The 1,511-nt window shown below is 53.1% G+C and overlaps 1 protein-coding gene across 1 annotated transcript in view; it reads left to right on the top strand.

Moving 5' to 3' along the window:
- LOC121876949 (protein O-mannosyl-transferase Tmtc3-like) overlaps window positions 1-895 on the top strand; it is a 1,191-nt gene extending 296 nt beyond the window's left edge. The window contains exon 1 of the mRNA XM_042382531.1: window positions 1-895. This exon is cut by the window's left edge and continues 296 nt beyond it. Coding sequence (XP_042238465.1) covers window positions 436-825 — 390 coding nt within the window. The 5' untranslated portion in view covers window positions 1-435 and the 3' untranslated portion in view covers window positions 826-895.
- The last annotated feature ends 616 nt before the right edge of the window (window positions 896-1,511 follow it).

Genomic DNA, 1,511 nt, shown 5'->3' with positions numbered 1-1,511 from the left:
TGAGGTACAACGGTGAGAAGTGAGGTACAACGGTGAGAAGTGAGGTATAACGGTGAGAAGTGAGGTAAAACAGTGAGAAGTGAGGTAAAACAGTGAGAGGTGAGGTAAAACAGTGAGAGGTGAGGTAAAACAGTGAGAAGTGAGGTATTGTATTGTGGTTGACTCTGCCGGGAGGGGTCACACTGGAATCCGAACCACAGAAGAACGGGACATCACAGTTGAAAGTGGTGCTTAAAAGGTAGAGGCGGAAAGAAAATTTGGACCTGGAGAAAGTTGGACACGGAGGAGGAGGAGGAGGAGGAGAAGGTCGGTGAAGAAGAGAAGAGATTCCTGGTGGCTGGCACAGGTGAGATCTCATTATCTGGAGAGGCCCCGACAGGCTTTGGTGTACCTGGTGTTGGTCGGTGTTGTCCAGGGGGTGACAGTGGGAGCATCATGAACGGCGGTGGAGGATGTCTGTCTTGTCAGCACTCCCCTAGAAGAAGGAGGATATCTTCCTCTCCTTGTTCCTCGTCGTCGTCGTCATATTCATCGTCATCATCGTCGTCTTCGTCCTCGTGGAGTCATGAACAGGGCCATGAGAGTGACGACCCGCCCCCCACCTGGGTGTACATGACGGTGTGGGTGGCTGGGGTGCTCGTCTACGTCAACGGCCTTACGGGGGACTTCGTGCACGACGACGTCAGCGCCATCAAAAGAAACCCGGACGTATTGGGAACTAACTCAGTCTCCCACGTGTTCCTCAATGACTATTGGGGCAAGCCAATGTCCGACCCCCACTCCCACAAGTCCTACCGGCCCCTCACCATCCTCACCTTCAGGTAGGTACTCCATTATAACTCCTACAGGCCCCTCACCATCCTCACCTTCAGGTAGGTACTCCATTATAACTCCTACCGGCCCCTCACCATCCTCACCTTCAGGTAGGTACTCCATTATAACTCCTACCGGCCCCTCACCAACCCCCCTCACCTTCAGGTAGGTACTCCATTATAACCCCTCACCGGCCCTCACCACCCCTCACCTTCAGGTAGGCACTCCATTATAACTCCTACTGTCTCTCACCACTCCCTCACCTTCAGGTAGGTACTCCATTATAACCCTACAGACCCTCACCACCCCTCACCTTCAGGTAGGCATCTATTATAACTCCTACTGTCTCCCTCACCAATTTCTCACCTCAGGCAAGCAGGCACTCCATTATAACTCCCACAGACCCCTCACCACCCCTCACACTCTTCAGGTAGGTAATTCCATTATAACTCCTACAGGCCCTTCACCACCCCTCACCTTCAGGTAGGTACTCCATTATAACTCCCTACCGGCCCCTCACCACCCTCACCTTCAGGTAGGCACTCCATTATAACTCCTACAGGCCCCTCACCATCCTCACCTTCAGGTACCCATTATAACTCCTACTGGCCCCTCACCACCCCTCACCTCTAGGTAGGTACTCCATTATAACCCCACAGGCCCCTCACCATCCTCACCTTCTGTGTAGGTACCCATTA

This window comes from Homarus americanus, unplaced genomic scaffold, assembly GCF_018991925.1.
Source record: "Homarus americanus isolate GMGI-L3 unplaced genomic scaffold, GMGI_Hamer_2.0 scaffold32347, whole genome shotgun sequence".
Classification (NCBI taxonomy): domain Eukaryota; kingdom Metazoa; phylum Arthropoda; class Malacostraca; order Decapoda; family Nephropidae; genus Homarus; species Homarus americanus.
The sequence above is the reverse complement of the archived record's forward strand: the minus strand, read 5'-3'. Positions and strand labels throughout refer to the sequence as shown.